The sequence below is a fragment of the Perna viridis genome, chromosome 9 (assembly GCF_037379345.1).
Source record: "Perna viridis isolate PV_CMFRI_1.1 ecotype Kerala chromosome 9, ASM3737934v1, whole genome shotgun sequence".
NCBI classification, from domain to species: domain Eukaryota; kingdom Metazoa; phylum Mollusca; class Bivalvia; order Mytilida; family Mytilidae; genus Perna; species Perna viridis.
The window spans coordinates 25,246,169-25,265,065 of record NC_142453.1 but is presented as its reverse complement, the minus strand read 5'-3'; the positions used below and the strand labels follow the sequence as shown (position 1 = coordinate 25,265,065).

The 18,897-nt window shown below is 32.9% G+C and overlaps 2 protein-coding genes across 15 annotated transcripts in view; one reads left to right on the top strand and one right to left on the bottom strand.

The window, feature by feature from the left end:
• LOC148607488 (uncharacterized) overlaps positions 1 to 2,821 on the bottom strand; it is a 46,765-nt gene extending 43,944 nt beyond the window's left edge. For 4 of the 5 annotated variants that reach the window (XM_088546857.1, XM_088546858.1, XM_088546855.1 and 1 more), the window contains exon 1: positions 2,590 to 2,695. The gene's annotated coding sequence lies outside the window, so the exon portion shown is untranslated. Of the gene's footprint in view, positions 1 to 2,589 lie in introns of all 5 variants that reach the window. The other variant, XM_088546856.1, reaches the window with a different exon arrangement.
• Positions 294 to 18,897, top strand: part of LOC148607487 (uncharacterized) — a 36,329-nt gene continuing 17,725 nt past the window's right edge. The window contains exons 1-5 of one of the 10 annotated variants that reach the window (XM_088546875.1): positions 294 to 1,507; positions 1,787 to 1,876; positions 2,340 to 2,405; positions 3,776 to 3,887; positions 5,447 to 17,657. In XM_088546875.1, coding sequence (XP_088403001.1) covers positions 15,197 to 17,657 — 2,461 coding nt within the window. In that variant the 5' untranslated portion in view covers positions 294 to 1,507; positions 1,787 to 1,876; positions 2,340 to 2,405; positions 3,776 to 3,887; positions 5,447 to 15,196. Of the gene's footprint in view, positions 1,524 to 1,703; positions 1,877 to 2,339; positions 2,406 to 3,775; positions 3,888 to 5,446; positions 17,658 to 18,897 lie in introns of those variants that run through there. The other 9 variants (XM_088546866.1, XM_088546872.1, XM_088546868.1 and 6 more) reach the window with 9 other exon arrangements.

The following is an 18,897-nucleotide window of genomic DNA, read 5'->3' as shown; positions in this document are numbered from 1 at the left end:
ATATTAACCCCCATCTGCAACCTTTTAACCCCCTGTTGAGATATGTTACATCCCCGGTGCTTTAAATTTACATCCATGTAAAAAATACCATAATATTTTAACCCCCTGCTGTGATATTTTAATATCCCTACTGCGATAAATTAACATTCACGTTATGATAGATTAACCCCTAATGAGACATTTTACCCCCTCTCCTGCTGCGATGGATAACCCCCTCCCCCCCCCCCCGGTTATGAAATTTAAACCCCTGCAGCGATATTTTAACCTCCCTGTTGCGATTAATCAACCTACCCCTGTTATAATATTTTCACCCCCTGTGATGATATTTTAACCTTCTCTGGGGGTTAAAATATCAAACGATATATTGACTCAGGAGTTGATACATCATAAGTTATTTTAACCCTAGGGTCGATATCTTGCGGGGGTCAAAATATCGTATGACACCGGTTTTGCTAGAACTATTTGAAGAACTGCCTCTAGAACTGTTCTATGACACAGAAAAAAACTGTCCAAGAGCCGGCTCTTCTGACAATTGGTCTGAGAGGTTGGAACTTATCTCATCTGTATATGTTAATGCACAAGGAATATCTGCTGCACAACTCTCTCAACACGGTTGCAGTACTTGTTTTAGTGTATGAATTATTAAAGTGTTTTATGTATTTGTGGTAATTTGAACCATAAAAGTACTTAGGCAGGTACGAATTTCAAATTGTTCTTAATATACCAAAGATGAGATAAGATCTAACCTATCACAAAACTGTCATAGAACCTTTAGCAGAACAGTTCTTGGACAAATTAAGAAAAGAAATTTCTAGATTCAGAATTTAATTGTTGTAAAAAAGAAAGATAGAAAGAAAGAAATGAAACAAAACAAAACAAATGAACAAACAAAAACACATCACATCAAAACATTATTTGTTTCAAGAAATGGTGCTCGCACAGATTTTGGAGCAACTGAAATGTGAGCAGATAAAAAAGGGGTAGTCGATGAAAAACTGAAAACTCCATAGTCACTCCTAAAAGTATGGGCTTTATTGACACTACGTAATTCAGTACTTGATAATAATGTTGGTGTGTAGGCGAGTGTGTGTTTAAAACAAATCAATAAAATATTGGAAAACAGAAAATGTTAAAGTCATGAATTTATAAAAAAAAAAAATTAATATAAGCACAAGTTGTCAAATCATAGCGTTCGGAAGTCTGTATCTATAAGTATGTAACAGGGAAGAGACATCCAAAATAAAGAAAAATAATGCCGTTCTACCTAAGATTCTTTTTTTGGTACAAGCGGTTGAGCAAAAAAACATATTGATACATGTAAAGTCGAACAAAAATGTAGAATTGAATGGGAAGATATATCCGTACAATGTCGTCATAGTGTACTTATAGATCATCTAGAACCATACATATTTAAATATCAGGTGGTTGTATATTACTTCCTAATTCCTTGTTATATGATCGTCAACCTAGACCACAGATGAGCCTTGTATAGACGGATCACGTGATGGTTAAGTACAGCGCAAGTAATATTTTCCTAATCTTCTTTTTTGTTATATACTTTGAGTACTATTTTATATACTTTTGTGGTTTGAATACTAAATGAATAAGGTTTAAACAAATCACTTACAAAACATTTGAATAATTCTCTACATTTTAAAGGCTAAATATAAATGAAATACAGGTAAAAGTTTTAATAATGAATGAACATACATTATCTTTTTCATAACTAAAAACAGCTTGGGGTACTTTTTTACTGTAAATGAAAACTTTCTTTTTCATTTTTCAGATTGAGCTTTATGGCAGTTCCTGTGTCGTTTCCCCGTACAATGAACATGTTTGGCTGTAACAAGGTTGGGGACATTTGATTCTGTATAAGGTGAAAGAATAAATGCTAGATAACTTGATTGAAATTATATTATATGATATTTAATATTTTGTATCACAGTGATCGTGATAAACGCTTACTAATTTAGATGAAAAACTAATTTGCATTGATGTTAAAAACTACTTCAACATAACTCTTACTTTGTAAATGATATTTGTATTGGCCCATAAAGCTAAATACTTTTAGTTTGTAAAGTTTATAAGGTGTGTCTAAAACCATACAGTCATTTTAAAAGATTGAACATAATTGCATTAATAAATTATTTTTTTTTTTTTTTTTTTTTGTTATTGAGAAACAGATAGTTTTTTTTGTCTTGCACATTGAAGTGCAGCTGCACTTACAAGACTTTATAGAATTAATAAACAATAAATCAACCAATAAATCAACCAATAAATCAACCAATGACCAAATCTCAACCAACTTCAGATACTGTATGATTCAACGTACATTACAGGGTTTCGACAATATGAAGCGACCAGACTGTTAAAGGAAGAATCTTTTGTTAGAACCTATACAGCATGTGAGAACAAATGGCCGTTGTTTAATTCCTGTACCGCGTGGCCAATAAAAACACTTGTTTTTACATACTTAATGTGTAATGATCCTTATGGAATAGACACCTAAAATAATTAAAGTTCACCCAAAACTCGTTTCTGAAAGTATTTTAGTATTATTAGTAACTGTAAACAGAAATGTTTTCTTACCTACGCGTGGGTAATCCATTTCCGCTTTTCTTTGTGTGGACAGCGTGATATTTAAACAATCTACACGTAAAACGGAGATGTCTTACCTGTGACAAGCCAAAGGATCTTATGTGATTTGAACATTTTACAACAGCTGCAATTTTTACGAAAGATTATTTACGCCTTTTTAGTTAAAGTTATAATCATTTACACATGCGTCATTGATTTGTATAAACCATTCTTGAAACCAAAATGGCAACTCGTAGTTTAATGAACACTTTCCCAGATTGGAAAGAATTTATGGATTTTCGTATTTTAATTTGTAATGTCGTTCCCCACATGAAAAAAGATCTTATTGTTTTTCTTATTAAGGTCTACATGGGGATATTACTATTCCTTCTTGTCTTTTTTTCAATCAACATTTACTTTCACATAGCCGTGTTTCAGTGTGTTTCAAGATATCATTACCATATTTTGATCAACTATAGACTTTATTAAAGTCTTTTATGGGATTACCTAGCGAAAGATTTTTAGATTCCATTCAAAAAGTTATTTTCCTTTCATTGGCTTTTTTACCGCACACACCCCTCTTTTTATTTTAAAATATATCTTGCCCTTTCTTAGTCAACTTTTAGGGGTCATTATGTACATTCATAACAATCCACATAGCCGGCCAACGATACAGGATAATGTTTAAATAGTAAATAAAAACAAAAATAAAATTAAACGGGTCAATTAAGTAATAAGATATCAATACGCTTTTATTGTGATAAACGTATGGATGAAAAAAAAAAGTCAAGACAAACAAAATGCCTATATATGTAAAGTTGTAGCAGCAAAACGAGACAAGTATAAAAAGAAGCGGTCAAAATACAGCAATGAAATAGAGCAGGTTACCTGAAATAAAACCATTTAAGATTTGGAATAAATTGACTAGATGATTATATTGACGCCGCATAACACGCAAAACAATTAAACTAGAAAATCTACGATGAAGTACAATCCACCTTCTGAAATTAGTCATACCGACATTTTTTTTTCATTGTAGTTCATTTTCAAAATATACGTTGGTCATTGCTATACATATTACGTATTTATTTTACATGGACTCTCCAACAGTCGCAACATTTCTGATTCTTACACGTGATGACTTCAGGTATGAACTTATGATTCAAAATTCATTAGTTTTTCTTTCTTTTAAACTCAGATCCGGTGAAATAGAAAATTAAAGTTTATAGAAGGCGATGAAATGACGAAGAGAAAAATACAGTAGCTTTAAGGAAAATACTTTTTCTCAACCAAGTTGTTTGTGGCAGTTTGTAAGTATATGTAAAGACAATTTGTAAGTATATGTAAAGACAATAATATGAAAACGGATATGGTGAGTATGTCAAAAAATAAACAATACCCCCTGGAATAAAACTGACAAAATAGTTTTTTAAGGCGATGTAGAATTCAATCTTGAATTATGGCAAACTACGAGACAAATAAACTGTATGTAATAGTTTTGACACATGGAAGAGCTCAATTTCAAGGTGCATATAATTCTTCAGCATGCATGTTTCAGAACATTAAGTTAGGTATTTCAATATTTTTTTTAAACTTAGGATCAAACACATTCGTTAGCTATAGCTGAGAAACAAACATGTTTTAGTGTATTTTGCAGGTTTGATTTTTACTGGGAATGAATTGACTTAGCAGCATTTGATATCTTGTGTTGATTTGAAAGTAATGTATTTCTCGTTCACTTTTAAGTGCGAATGATTCCAAAAAACTTCATGTTTTTTTTACAAATATATCCTCCATTTTAACTGAATCAAGGCTTCACAGAAAAAAATTAGAAAAGTCATTTCTTTAAATGTTATTGAAGAATGTCGCATTTCAAGTTCAGAAACATTTAATTAATGAAAACTCTAATGAGTTTGTTAAATAAGAATACAATGTAATACAGAAGTGAGTAGCAGCACTTTTAAATGGTGAAAGGGGAATGAATAAAAATAAAAGACATAAAACGTGATAAAACACTGAAATTTTGTAAAATAGGTGTCCTCTTTTTATTTTGAAATTTCCGATGATAGTTGTAATGTTTTAATTGTTGTAGTTTTTGTTGTTTCCGCTGCTGTTGTTGTTAGTTTTTTTTTTTAATATTAGGATTATAATATATTCTAGTGGTTGCTTTTCTAAATTACTCAATGAGCATTTGAAATTTTAAAAAGCTTGGACACAAACTTGATTCAAAAGATAAAAGCTCATGTTTTCAAAATTAGAATTAAAAACAAAAAGACATTTACTACCTCATACACGACTGATGCAAGAGATCATAAATACGTGAATGAGATATATACGAACACATCAGCACAGTGATCTTAATTATCACAATATATAGATAAAGGAAAATATTATTTCCAATCATTAATTTTATGCATAAATTTCAAATATTGAATAAATTCTTCATATGTAAAATATCTTCTTTTTTTCTGAATCAGAAATCTTGATCTCGTAATTCGTAGAGTGTAATACAGTATTTTGTTTAGATTTCTCCCCTTTGTATATGAATACAGAAATCTGACTGACGGAGGAAAAAATAAAGTTATAAATGAAGAAGCTAATAAAATTGGTACATTACTGTGTATAATAATTACATTAATAATAAAAGCTATAAACGAAAATGAATACGTCTGTGTCTCATACAGAATTTATAGGACACAACAGAGGTGAGAGAAATATAGAACACATTAAAGTCACTATTTCGTTGCTTATTTCCATTTTCAGTAAATGATGAATTTTAATGCATGAATAAAACTTGTTCTAGTAAAATTGTTATCATATGTACATGCATTTACATGTAACTTATCTCTTTTTTTTTTTTCTTTTTAAGCGCCATTTAAAATTCAGACACTGACATTGTAAGACGATTCGTGGTATAGAAAAGACACCAAAAATGATGCTTTTTAGTCTACATATGTTCTATTTTTATTTAACGATAATCCTCTCTGTGATCAGATCTGAAAACCACACATTCATCTGCCGCAAAAAAAAAACATCCACATCAAACCATATAAAGACGGATAACTCTTGTGCCAATTGCACGTTTAATCTATATCTTTTGTTTATCTCCAACGCGCAACGATCTAATGATAAATAAGACTGATTAGGAGATCTGTAATGGTCTCAGTCTTGTATTCTATGCACCATAGGCTTCTATAGTAGACCTTAAATTCTCATGATTTTTTAAAAATGAGGCCTTGCATCACTTTATTCCATTTTAGGTTGCTCCATTTAGTATAAAATATGATATATTGTTGTTTAAAAGCTTCTAGGATAATTGGAACTCACTTACTAAAAATCTCACTTTCAACTGAAACTGTTGTTATCAGGTCTCAGTCTTGTATTCTTTGCCCCATAGGCTTCTATTGTATACCTTAAATTTTCATGATTTTTTAAAAAATACACATTTAGTTTCAATCTAACTTTTAACCATGTTTTTCAATTAAGGAAATGTCAAAAATATTTATAGGTCCATTTTAGAAAAAAAGGCACCAACTTTGGTACACCAGGACAGGTCAAACTAAAAAAAGACTTTTTCTACTTTCACTTTTATTTTGAGTTCATAAAATATACCCCTTTTCTGAAGCATTATTTTTCATGAAAATACTGTTTTTCCTCAAAAACAAGTTTATTATGTCATAGCTTGATATTTACCCTGTACTTGTGATAAAAAATGATAGCCATTTGACAAGAAACAAAAACAGGAACAAAGCAAAAAGGACGCGCACTATATTTTTAGCCTCCATGTTTTGATGTTTACCTGCTGAGGAATATGTAATACAAGACAGATACTTGTTATTAATAACAAATTTTTTTAGATATCTTTAAATGTTGTTGTTTTTCTATAGCTGTGTTCAATTTAAAACTTTAAGACAAAATATCTCTGTCCTCCTGCTTTCCTGTGAATATTTGTTCCAATTTTCATATAGGTACCCTTTAACAGTATTAAGTCAAATATCTAAACTTTGGCTAAAAAAGACAAGTTTTGATAAAAAATAATTTAGTTACCTCTCTAAACATTAAATATGGTACGTATTGATAAGACATATGCCTTAACTATTCTACAAATACCAAGTTGTTTCAAAATTAAATTTTTTTGGCCCATATTCACACAAAGTCAAGTTCGGACACCCCCCTTCCCCATCTAGCCTTATTGCAAGGGAGCCTCTTGATAATTTAAAATCTGCTTACTGAAACAGCCAATGGCACAAAGTTGAAGTTCTTGTTTACACAAAGGTAAAATAGAGTTAAAATATTGTGTAGTTATCATTATTTTAATGAAAAAGACACCTTAGTTCCCTAAAATGCTGATTTTCAGTCACATTTGGTACCCTGGGCATGTATAAATGTACTTGGTAATTACAAAAGGAGAAATATTTCACAGACACAGATAGATATTTTGCAAGAACAGTAAATAACATACACAGATAACATCAAAATTTCTACTTACTTCACACATTATTGAAGAAAATTAATTTTGTATATGTCATTACCACCAATTTTTTATAAGCCCCATTAAAATTTGAGTGGAAGTACCATTAGAAAAGGTCATTTATGAGATAAAAAATGTTTTATTGGTCAGTTTTTACTTTTAATCAATCAAATGGGTGTAGTACAGCACTTCTTGAGCAGTTAAAGTAGAATAAAAGTGAAAATACAAAAAAATATTTCCGTTTTTATATGTCATGTGTAACAAGTGCAATTCGACCATTTTCAAGTCTCTACTTTGAGTATGAAAAATGTCAACAAATCAAAACTGTTAATAATTCAGCAATTTAAGTCTCCCTATTTATTTCTTATATAGTTGTGTTGAGAAAACTTTTAATAGTAACAATTGCAATCCATTGGTCATCTTTTAATCTATGAAAACATTGCTAATATCCAAATTTAGTAAAAATATGCCATAAAAGTAAAAAATGAGGCCTTGCATCACTTTATTCCATTTAAGGTTGCTCTATTTAGTATAAAATATGATATATTTTCGTTTGAAAGCTTCTAGGATAATTGGAACTCACTTACTAAAAATCTCACTTTCAACTGAAACTGTGGTTATCACTAATAAAAACTTTTTGATATCTTTAAATGTTGTTGTTTTTTCTATAACTGTGTTCAATTTCCAACTTTAAGACAAAATATCTCTGTCCTCCTGCTTTCCTGTGAATATTTGTTCCAATTTTCATATAGGTACCCTTTAACAGTATTAAGTCAAATATCTCAAACTTTGCTAAAAAAGACAAGTTTTGATAAAAAAATAATTTAGTTACCTCTCTAAACATTAAATGTGGTCTGTATTGATAAGACATATGCCTTAACTATTCTATGAATACCAAATTGTTTCAAAATCAAATTTTTTTGGCCCATATTCACAAAAAGTCAAGTTCGGACCCGCTCCCCTTTTTTTAGGCTTAATGCAATGGAGCCTCCTGATAATTTAAAATCTGCTTACTGAAACAGCCAATGGCACAAAGTTGAAGTTCTTGTTTACACAAAGGTAAAATAGAGTTAAAATATTGTATATTTATCATTATTTAATGAAAAAGACACCTTAGTTCCCTAAAATGCTGATTTTCAGTCACATTTGGTACCCTGGGCATGTATAAATGTACTTGGTAATTACAAAAGGAGAAATATTTCACAGACACAGATAAATATTTTGCAAGAACAGTAAATAACATACACAGATAACATCAAAATTTCTACTTACTTCACACACTATTGAAGAAAATTAATTTTGCATATGTCATTACCACCAATTTTTTATAAGCCGCATTAGAATTTGAGTGAAAGTACCATTAGAAATGGTCATTTATGAGATAAAAAATGTTTTATTGGTCAGTTTTTACTTTTAATCAATCAAATGGGTGTAGTACAGCACTTCTTGAGCAGTTAAAGTAGAATAAAAGTGAAAATACAAAAAAATATTTCCGTTTTTATATGTCATGTGTAACAAGTGCAATTCGACCATTTTCAAGTCTCTACTTTGAGTATGAAAAATGTCAACAAATCAAAACTGTTAATAATTCAGCAATTTAAGTCTCCCTATTTATTTCTTATATAGTTGTGTTGAGAAAACTTTTAATAATAACAATTGCAATCCATTGGTCATCTTTTAATCTATGAAAACATTGCTAATATCCAAATTTAGTAAAAATATGCCATAAAAGTAAAAAATGAGGCCTTGCATCACTTTATTCCATTTTAGGTTGCTCCATTTAGTATAAAATATGATATATTGTTGTTTAAAAGCTTCTAGGATAATTGGAAATCACTTACTAAAAATCTCACTTTCAACTCAAACTGTTGTTATCAGGTCTCAGTCTTGTATTCTTTGCCCCATAGGCTTCTATTGTATACCTTAAATTTTCATGTTTTTTTTTTAAAAATACACAATTAGTTTCAATCTAACTTTAACCATGTTTTTCAATTGAGGAAATGTCAAAAATATTTATAGGTCCATTTTAGAAAAAAAGGCACTAACTTTGGTACACCAGGACAGGTCAAACTAAAAAAAAGACTTTTTCTACTTTCCATAGTTCATAAAATAGACCCCTTTTCTGAAGCATTATTTTTCATGAAAATACTGTTTTTTCCTCAAAAACAAGTTTATTAGGTCATAGCTTGATATTTACCCTGTACTTTGATAAAAAAAATGATAGCCATTTGACAAGAAACAAAAACAGGAAAGAGCAGAAAGGACACGCACTATATTTTTAGCCTCCATGTTTTGACGTTCACCCACTCAAGAATATATAATACAAGGCTGATACCTAATAGTGTTTGAACAAGAGATAAAAGTTATCTCGGTGGGTTTTTGACATGCACATGTATGAATCATCTCTTGTCTGATTTGTATAAAGACTGCTACTTAAAAGTCCTTGAGGCTTTGTTTATTCATATTTTTTTTGACTTAGTGAAATACTAAATTTCTTTCTTGGCATTATCTCAAGCTGTTGTTATTCATTTTTGGCAATTTTGGATTTCGCTTATTTTAATGTTTAAAGCAAAGTATAATGACCATTTGGCTGAGTTGAATGACTGTTTTAGGAACCATTCTAAGGCAGATTCCGTGTGTGAAGAAGTTCAGAGTCTAATGATTTATCATTTGGATGCATTTTATTAATGTCGAAAAGATTTTTTCAACATTGGCCGATGTCAAGTTCTTCTCTACCAACCATTAATCTTTATAGGGGTTCTCATTATTTTGCAAATTCGAATCAAGGAAAAAAAAACACGATTAAAAGATACCAAAACTCACTAAGTAAAAAATCAATGAAACGGAAAATAAAAGCAAAATGGGCAATAACTCGAGAAAAACAAGAAGGCGGAATCGGGTTGAGCTTTACCAAAAAGTGAAAGTTTTGATTCGACAAAACGCCAGTTATTATGAAACTGCAATTTTCTTTACTCGTCATATCATGCCTTCTAAAAGTACGACGAATATATCAAGTCTGACACACTATTAACGTTGACAAAATTATGATGATGGTCATAAAATTACATGTAATATTCTGCAAACGTAGTTATTTTCGCGGTGTACTCATTTTGGCTATTTTGATAAGTACCCGCAAAATCGATTTATTGTACATTTACTAAAACTAAAAAAATACTATTCCTAAAAACCTACATTGTACTACGTTTATAATAGGAATACATTTTATTGCATCAATTTATAAAACTAGATTAAACAGCTGTTGTATGATAAGTCGAGCACGACACAAACCTAAAAGCATCAACAAAATTGTAAATAAAACAAAAAAAAAGAACGCATGATAGACGAACGATGAAAAATAATGACGAAAGAAAAAAATAGAACATTGAATTAATGAAAATATATAAATCAATAATAACAAATAATACAAAAACTACAGTTGAATCAAAGAAATAATCGAACGATCCTATCGTGCGTTTAAACGAACGCTTCGTGCGTTGCCCCGTGCAGGTCTAAGTGTCAAAAGAATAGACCTGCAAAGCGCTAAGCTTGTCGTAAAAGGCGACTAAATAGTGCTCAGAACCCTAGCCGACCCGTACAGGACCGGGTGTCTAAAGAATATGCCTGCAGAAGCGCTAAGCTTGTGGTAAAAGGCGACTAAATAGTGCACAGAACCTTAGCCGGGGGCTAGGGTGCTCTGCTCACTGAGCAACTGGGTTGTGTGCCCCAGGTGGTGGAATGGGGTACTCCTGGTGTGTTACATTCTGGGGTTGACAGGCCATAATACGGAAAATCTTACCGCTAACCATAGTGGTGCACCGTGTTGGGAAAGATGCCACGTTCCTCGCACGTTAAAAAAGCCTACTGTGATATTCTCCCGGAGTAGGAACCATAGGGCTCCGCCACTGGAGGCTAAATTGCCCAACTCTACCCACCTCTCCCTATTTCCAGTGGCAATCAAAATTTATCGACCCCATTGTCCATGTGTTTCATCCCTTTTTCATTTCATCATCATTTCATGTTCATTTTATCATCAATTTCATGTTCATCGTCTGAATATAGCTGAAATATTTCTGCTCGGACGTTAAACCCCAACAAACAAACAAACAAACAGAACCCTAGCCGGGGGGCTAGGGTGCTCTGCCCACAGAGCAACTGGGTTGTATGCCCCAGATGGTGGAATGGGGTACCCCTGACATGTTACATGCTGGGGTTGTCAGGCTATAATACGGAAAACCTGACCGCAAACCATAGTGGTGCACCGTGTTGGGAAAGGTACCACGTTCCTCGCACGTTAAAGAACCCTGCTGCGGTATTCAATAGGAGTAGGAACCTTTGCGTTCCGACACAGGAGGCTAAATTGCCCGACCCTACCCACCTCCCCCTTTTTCTAGTGGCAACCCTATTATTCTTGTGTTCCATCTTTTTTTTCATTTCATCATCATCATCATCATCATCATTCTATGGTCATCGCCTGAATATAGCTGGAATATTGCTAGTCGGGCGTTAAACCCCAATAATCAATCAATCAATCAATCAATCTATCGTGCATTCATAGTGCGTTTAAATGAACGCAAAACGATGTGTAAACGCACAATAAACGATCCACGAACGCTACAATGGGAAACGTGAACGTTTCAAGGAGTGTAAAATGGATTTTATGACAATGCCGTTACTGGATTTTTACCATAATTACGATAGGAATATCGTTTGAGTTTATAGTTGTACGCACTCTAATTTTTCTGTAAAAACAGTGCAACGATAGAGGTTTTTATTTTAAGAATAACGACTAGGCCTCAGCTTTTGACCACGTACGAGTAGGCCTAAGCTTTGACCACGTACGACTAGACCTAAGCTTTGACCACGTACGACTATGCCTCTGCTTTTGACCACGTACGAGTAGGCATAAGCGACTAGACCTAAGCTTTGACCACGTACGACTAGGCCTAAGCTTTTGACCACGAAACAACATCCATTAATTTTGTAGATGTTACTTTTTTTTAATAAACTCACATAATAGGGTGGTCCTTGCTGTGGCCACAGTGCATATTGATAAAACCCGCAATTTCCGTTACCAACGTTGAACTGGACAGTACCGTTAATTGACTAATTGCCATATTTAAAAGTATGATATTTACATTGTTTAGATATATTATACAGTTATTAAATGGGTTGAATGCAATAGACCAGAATATTTGTCCTGATCGTTCTCAGTACCAAAGGACAAATGTTCTGGTCTATTGCATCCAACCCATTTAATAACTGTTTTATTACCTAATTTGTCTATGAGATATAATAAAGAATGGAAATGGGGAATATGTCAAAGAGACAACCATTCGACCAGAAATATGAAATTGACAGCTCCATGTTTACGAATTGGCAGACGAGAGTCACATCTACGTTTTTATACACGAGTTTTTTTGTGTGTAAATTCCAATTCAATGAAGCGCTTAAAAAAAGTTCAACCAATCAAAAGGTTTAGATAAAGGTCATTATGGGGTCAGTGCAGTAGACTCCTCAAGGAGACTATTGCACCGTGCAATAGTACATCGACAGTGCAATAGATTGCCCTGTCCTGAATAAATTTTGAAAATAGAGATAAATATGTGTATATTTAATAAACAAGATAAAACCTTATAATTAGGTAATATTTTTTTATTATTACACAGGGCGTAAAATTCAAGACCAAACAGTGCCAGTTTTATAAAGCGTTTACTCCGTTTTTGTGTTTTTAGAATGCCAAACTTGATAGATGAAGTGTAGAAACTCGAAAAAAACAGGAAACCCATCAAATATTCAAAATATTGAAAACGTATGGTATGCAATAAATTTATTGTAGAATAATGCATGTTATGCTATTCTAGAAGATACGTTCATGTATTTAGCACTCGAAATATTCGAAACGATGAAAATAATTGCTTTTGAAATGCATAATATCCCAAAATTTGGCTTTGAGGTCGCTTCTTTGTAGTTACATAACAAGCTCTACGGGAATTGATAATAATCGAGTTACTTAAATAACTCAACGGTAGGATTAAAGTGAGTCACACAAGAAAACTCGATAATTTGTCATTCTGAGCTCAACAGGTGCGCAGTTTCTTTGGTTCAGTATATGGACTTGAGAACACAATAATTCATTTGCACTTGTGTGGAATACTCGACTTCGTGTTTTCGCTACATTAAACGTTGTGGTATTGTACTTGTTCGCTTAAGTAGGATTGGTTCAATTTGTCCAGTGAAAGTTATCGAATTATCAAATGCAGTGAAAGTGGTACGAATGCATATAATGATAAATATTTGAAAAATTAGGTTTTATCAGGGGTTTATGGGGGTTGTTGTTTTGTTCATGGATTTTTTTTATTTAGAGTGTGTTTTATTTAAAGATTTTTTTTAAATCATTTTTGTTTTTGTTTCGTGTATGTATATTTTCGGTTGTTTGTTTTTTATGCATTGTCTGCGATTTTATTTATGAAAGTAAGGGCCAGGTCCATTGCACATTTAATGCAGTTTATTGCAATGAAGCTTTTTCAAGATGCAGATGATGGGGGATGATTTTTTCACGGCTAAACATTATACTATATACATGTAATAGTTAAATGAGAAAACAGTATTGGCTAACGTTTATTGACCTTTGCCTTTATTTAGTTATTATTTTAAGGTGTCACGGACTAGTCTTGTCACGTGACTTCGTGGTTTCATCAGAATGGGTCCTCGTCTACCATTTAAATGCATGTAAATTCGTCAATTAAATTAATTAAAATAAAACGTCTTTTTGTCTAAAAAGAACGATAAAAATGACTAATATCGAAATTTACATGATAAGAATAATAAGAAATGCATAAAAAAGAAGATTTAGCATTTTAATGCAGCATTTTGAGATCATGGAAGTAAACAATAAAATGCAAATCGGTCTTCGGATATCGATGCGTTCTACATCGGAAATTCTGGAATGAGACATACAAACCCCATTTAAAGCTACAGATGTTCAATTAAATAACGACATACGTTACCATAGTTATAGCCACACGGAAAAATATGTTTTCTAAAATTCGAAAGTCATTAGACAAAGACAAAGCTATGAAAATCGAGATGAAACCTTTTCTAAACTATAGAAAACCGGTAGAAAACACATGTTCAAACGGAAGTAAATAAGGTTTAGGTGCATAAAGACCATGTGCAACGGTAGGGTAAGTATTACCTTAGTAAGCGAAATAAAATAGTAATTTCATTGCATTAGTCAGCTTTTTAGAGATGAAACTACGAGCAATATCAGTCAACACGTTCATGCGGAATGATAAACTGATGAATTTATTACAAAGTCACATATATTGACCCTGGTTCAAAAGGGCTTGAATAAAGAGCTAAGCACGGTAAAAAAAATACGTAGACAGTTTGCACTGTAAATCATTACTCTTTTATTCTTCACACTACATTGTATGTAATTGAGAAATAATGAAGAGTCGACAGAGAAAACGATAGAGTAGCATCAAATTGTTCGTATTTTTACCAATGAAGGAAATTGAGAAATTGAGAAATAATAACCTCTAAATAATCCCAGCAGTTTTCAATCCATTGTTACTCTCTTTATAATCTCACTATGACGCGGATGTGAGTACTACGCTAAACGGAACGCACGTGTTCTTGCTATTATCATTATTGCAACAAAATGATAGCCAGACAGCACGCGCGGATCCTCATAAATAAATGTATAATTAGAAAGATATTAATTAACAGCGACGGTAAACCGGAGATAGGACGATTTTCTAATATGAGTAATTATTCAACATCGATCATATTTTGAAATATGGAAATATTCTGTTTCATTTTCTAGATAGATTTACCAGTACAGCATTAATTTATTTTTGGCGACTTTCACTTGTATAAATTACTGATTGCAAGTGTTTCTGAGCACTTGTTTTAGCAAGCAGAATTTCTCCTGGGGATGATTTTTACATCATTAGTATTTACGTAGTAGGTAGCATCTACCAAAGATCAACAAGAATAATTCTTTTTGGATAATAATGTGCATTGCCAATCTAGAAATTTCGGAATTTTTGTGGCAAATTTAGTGTTAGGATTTAACTACCAATTGGAAAGGTAAATAAAAGTGTATTTAAAAATTGTGCGTCGCGTGATTTTGTCCTTCAGACTATGAATGAGACTAGCGATGAGGAAAAAATTTTGTCCAAAACTGAACGATCCCCACGTAAAAAGAAAAAGCGAAAGTCGAGAAAGAAAAAAATCGAGCATTCCGATGAGGATGACTGTAACCAAACTGAGAGCGTTAAACCGATGATACAAAATGAAAAGAGTAAGAACTCTCCTTCTAAAGCGAACCGGAGATCTTTGAAAAATATTTTCAAAAAGACTTCTGATTTCAATAAACTTTCCAATGATGTGATGCAGAGAAGCTATGACGAAGACTCTAAACTTCAGGACCAGCCTAAAACACCAAAATTTTTTCATTATGATCCCGTGCTACAACCCAGATCACGTCTGGGGCAGATGACCCTTAAAGATGCCATGCGTGAAAAACATTCCAGAACTGATCAATCTCCAACAAAGTCCTTCCTTCTATATAATGATTCCTGCGGTTCTTCTTCTTCACTTCCTGATATAAATGATCACGTGACCGAATATGATCGGTCTAGGGTTCCACAAAGAAAATCAAGATCAAAAAGTGCAGAAATGCACCGCCGTCCGCGCAGATCGAAGGAGAAAATGTCTCCACATGAACAAAGCTCTCCTGTAGTTGTGACATCTAGTGCTAATAGTAAGGACACATTTCATTCCGCTAGGCAAATGGACCGTGGCCGGACATTGGAGAAAACTCATCGCAAAAATCGTTCGAGATCAAGAGAATTCATTGACTCTGAAAAGAAAAGGGACACGTTTTCAGCTTTTATGAATCTTAGCCATACATCCCCTGCTTTTGGTTCTCCAAACTTACAGAGAAAACGTAGTCCTGTAAAATCTAGTTGCAAAAATTTTGAACAATGTGGCGGACCGGAAATAGATATATTTCAAAATGTCGAATGCGACATAGATCAAAAGGATTATACACAAAGCTTGAAAGGTGACATATCATCGTCCACAAACCTCAATTGTTTGGACACAAAACCTTATAGCTCAGATCTTATTAAACCGATGTCACAGGTTGCAAATGATAACGCAGTCAATAAAGATACAAATACAATGATAGAAGATTCACTTAAAAAGGGTAAAATTGAGAAAAGACTAGATAGACGGAGTTATAAATCTCCAAGGAGATTTTGTGGAAGAAGTATATCTAGAGAGAGACGAAAATCTGGACGATCTATACATGATTCTGAAAAGTCTGTTGAAGTAGTACATAAAGCCACGGAACATAATGATGAATGTCGTACGACTGTTAAAAGTGAAATTGAAACTAAAGACACACAAACCGAGACTGAAGGCCCAATGTGTAACCTTTTGTCCAGAAGTATACAGACTTCGATGAATTTACTAGACATCACTAACGACGTTAAAGATGGAAACGAAAAACAGGATAAGGAAACGGCTATGACTGGAGTTCCGGTGATATTAGAACCTACAGAAAGTGCAATTGACGATAATAAAACAAAAACTTTAGTTCACAATGACCAAGGCGAAAGAGCATCGGCTTCATCGGCTACCTCAAGTAGTGAAGAATTCAAAACTCCAAAACAATCACCTTTACCGGAAAGAAGATCACTTGAGCTGTTGAATACCGATGCCTCCGGTTCACCGGAGTCTAAGGCCGAAGATATCAACGAGAGAAAAAAGTCTAAACTTTCATTTCTTGCTGTTGTGGCATTAAAAAGGAAATTGGCACGCCAAAGAAAGAAGAAGAAACCGAAAATGTCGAACAGTGATAAAAAACAAACTAAAGCCGATGATATCACTCCCTACGAGAAAACGGATGACCCACCAGATGTTATCGAAAAGAATGAGACAAAAGACAAATCTGATGATAAGTATATGACATCAATCTATTTTGAAAACGAAACCGGTTTTAATATCGGTAATTTATCCTACTTGCCTGAAACTGATATTTTAGATGCTGAAGAAATCAAAAAAGATATTTCAATCTCAGACAAAAAACTTTCGTTTGATATAATAGAGCCAGTTGCAACTGATGATTCTATTGAGACAGCGTATGCACACAGGACATTAGCAAAACGGAGACAAAGTGAGGTGTTTCGCGAAAAGCGAAAGAAAGCGCTTTCACTGTGCAAAAAATTCGTAGCTTTTTTATTTTCTCACATAGGATTATGTTCACTGATGGTGGCCTATGCAATTCTTGGAGGATTTATATTCAAAGCATTGGAAGGCCCATTCGAAGTCGAAACCAAATTGAATGTGTATAATGAGCGTGAAACCACTAAAAATGAAATACTAAAATTAGCAACGGAAATGATTTTGGAAAAATGGAGCCGAAACGATACTGCTGTGGCAATAGATAAATTGTTACATAAATTTCAAACGCAAGTATATATAGCTACAGACGTTAATGGTTTTAACAATGCTCAAGAGGATAATTTAGAAACAGAGGAGCAATGGTCTTTTGCCAGTTCATTACTCTTTGCCATTACTGTAATGACAACTATTGGTAAGTGTATATTGAATAAAATCATCTTTGAAATTACCCCCCGGAAATTACCCCCGAATTTTGTCATTTCCCTTTGGTATTTCCCTTTGGTAAATATGTACACCGCATTGAAAACCATTTACTTTAGTCGACTTTGTTTTTATCCATATTTTTATTCTTTATATCTTTGTTATTAATGATTAATATAATTTATCATTTTTTTTCGCCAGTTCAAAGCACCTGCTTGTAAATTTGTAAATTTGATTCAGCGACTTCCGTCAGGTTTGATTAGTTCAATAGTGTAATTGGTTACTAAACAGATTTGAATTATATGCCTTTGAAAAGTTCTTAAAGAACCTTCAAATTTAAAAATTAACCATTTACTCTTAGTAGACTTTGTTTTATTCATATTTTATTATTCATGCTATTGTTGATTAATATCGTTATTTTCTTGAGTTTTTTAAAATTAAATTTTGCGAGTTCATTTAAGCAGCTGCTTGTAAATTTGATTCGGCAACTTGTGTCAGTTTAATTTACTTTAATAGTATAACTGGTTACTAACTAGAAATGAATAAGGTGTCTTTTTGAAAAGTTCTTAAAGAACCTTCAGATAAAGCTGCCGTTGAATTCAGATAGATCATATCTACGTTTTAGAGAAAGCACTTTCATTGGAACGTTTCAAACTGCATTTGAAGAAAGCAATCGATGACGGACATGGTATTTCTAGACCGGTCGGGTCTGATTATATACAGTATAAAAAGATATATCGAAAAAAAACTTCAATTTGTACTGCTAGTGGAATGAGTGAATATTGATAGCTTCAGGGAATGAAATGAGTGTACCTTAATAGCTTCAGGGGATGAAATGAGTGCATCTTACTTGCTTCAGGGAATAGAATGGGTGGACTTAGTTTAAGGAGTGGAACAGTTTAACTTTATAGGTTCAAAGGGTAGAATTGGGTGACCTGAATAGTTTAAGGGAATAGAATAGTTGAACTTACAGGTTCAAGGTAGAGAATGAGTGGGAGCCCAAGATTATGTGCACGAAATGGGTAAATCGTATTAGGTTTAGGCGAGGAAATGGATGTGCCATGCGTGGGTTAGAAATTGTAAATAAGACCATAAAGGATTTCATGGATAGCAATATTGTGTAAAAGTGTTGATTGAGGAAGCGTATAATATCGTGTTTGTTGACATGTTGCACTCTCAGGTATATTCTGTTTAATTATTTTCAAGGTAAGATTTGTTCTTACTTCCCCTAG